Below are 1,908 nucleotides of genomic sequence, written 5' to 3'. Positions count from 1 at the left end.
TGGATTGCTTTGTGATTAATATTGCTTTATATCACCACATTATTTATTTTTTTATTTTATTTATTCTTCTTTTAATTTCCACTTTTATTATTCTCGATTTATTTTTGTAATTTGGCCTCTCACTGCTCTATAATGTACTCTAGAAAATAAATGTACAATAAACCTTTTTTGGGGGAAAATATCAGTAAAAATACCTGAAAAAAGAGCGTGTGTTAGCTGTGAAGCTAACGAGATCGACATCAGCTAGTCACAGGATGTAATAACTGATAAAGAGAACCATGTTAATGCAGCACAGACTGAATGTTGTTTATTCAGGAAGTTAATTAACTCGTTAGCGCTCGTTGCTTTTCTTCTCCTGGACTAATCATTCAGGTCAAACGCAGCAGTCAGCTTCAGCTTAGAACCGTTCAAAGATAAATAAACTAATCCTGGAAAGATGCTGAAAGCAGCCGTAGACATGGTTCTGGTTCTGGGAGTTTGGTCGCACGAGTCATGTCCACCTCGGAGGTTTAGTTTCCGTTACTGGACATAAACCCGATTCGCTGTTGTTTCAGCTGTTTTAAAGTCCGTCCACCTAAACCCGACTCTCTTCTCCCCGTCAGAACAAAACCTGGACTTCGACGAGACCGACGACTCCATGTTCTCCTCGTACCCGCCGTCGCTGCCGCCGCCCTCCTCCACCTCCCTGGACCCGCTGCCGGACGACGCCCTGCTGAGGGTCAAGCCGCTCCACACCTACTCCAGGAACAGCAGCCAGGGCCAGAACCCCGCTCCCAACCAGAACTCCTCTTCCAAACCTGAGCCATCCGAACCAGCTCCTCCGGCTCCGTCGCAGTCCCCCACCGGCTCGGCTCCTCCTCCTGCTGCTCCTCCTCCTCCTGCTGGGTCCTCCTCCAGCGACGCTACCTCCTCCGATCCAGCGCCTTCCTCCGTCCCCCCGCCTCCCGCTCCCCCTGCCCCGGGCCCGGCGGACCCCCTCCCGGCCGGGGCGTCCTCGCGCAGGTCGCGGGACCAGGTGGCCCAGCTGGCCACCCAGAGCCTGCAGCAGCAGCGGGCCAGCCGGATGCTGCTGACGTCGGTGTCCCGGTCCCTGGAGGTTCTGGCCCAGTCGGTGCAGCTGCTGGTGGAGAGCCAGCAGGAGTTCGTGCAGGAGTCTCTGCTGCTGCAGCGCGAGACTGTGGACGTGCTGCGGGACTTCTCCAACACGGCGCTCACCATGCTGAGGGACAAGGCCAACAGCGGACACCTGGTGGCGCACCACCCGCCCCGCTGAGTCCTCGGCCAATCAGAGGACGGCCACCGCTGCTTTCTCTTCCTGGACCCGAAGCACACAGACGATGATCTCACACTGAATCCTGCTTTCTGAAGAGCTGCTGACGTTTAGTTTTAGACTTTAAAAACACTCAGCTGACCGGACCGGCGCCGAGACGAAGACACACTAACGAGGCCGGGGCTCGGTCAGGTTCTGGTCTAACTGAACGGACTCGACGTGACTGTTTAGCGCCGATCCTGGAGCTGATCCTGGAGCTGATCCAGTCTGTGATGCGACGGCCGCTCTGGCAGATCTAGAATAAAAACTCTAACCCGTGTTCTGTTGGACTCGCTGCTGCTTCAGTCGGAGTTTGCATCATTTGTGGTTTTTTTTTTAAGTTTGATTTCAGGAACAAACGTTTGTCTTGTTTGATCTGAAATAAAGAATCGGTTTCATCTTTTAATCTGGCGGGAGAGTCGTGTTTCTAACCTGAAGCTGTTCTAACACTCACTTGAATTAGCATTGATATCATTAATACCACGCTGCCGGAGTGATAAACTTAATTACTTTAAGCTGTTAGCTAATGCTATGCTAGGTTGGCATAACAACAGCTATACTATGACATTTTTTCGACACGCCATACGATGACTTTGTTT

General features: G+C 51.8%; 1 protein-coding gene across 1 annotated transcript in view; it reads left to right on the top strand.

Annotated features, from left to right (window-relative positions):
- LOC103372137 (wiskott-Aldrich syndrome protein family member 2-like) overlaps positions 1–1,715 on the top strand; it is a 10,540-nt gene extending 8,825 nt beyond the window's left edge. The window contains exon 7 of the mRNA XM_008301702.1: positions 603–1,715. Within this exon, the coding sequence (XP_008299924.1) occupies positions 603–1,273 (671 nt within the window). The 3' untranslated portion in view covers positions 1,274–1,715. The remainder of the gene's footprint in view (positions 1–602) is intronic.
- Positions 1,716–1,908: the final 193 nt, after the last annotated feature.

This window comes from Stegastes partitus, unplaced genomic scaffold (genome assembly GCF_000690725.1).
Source record: "Stegastes partitus isolate 25-593 unplaced genomic scaffold, Stegastes_partitus-1.0.2 Scaffold1702, whole genome shotgun sequence".
NCBI lineage: Eukaryota > Metazoa > Chordata > Actinopteri > Pomacentridae > Stegastes > Stegastes partitus.
This window is presented reverse-complemented; position numbering and strand designations above follow the sequence as displayed.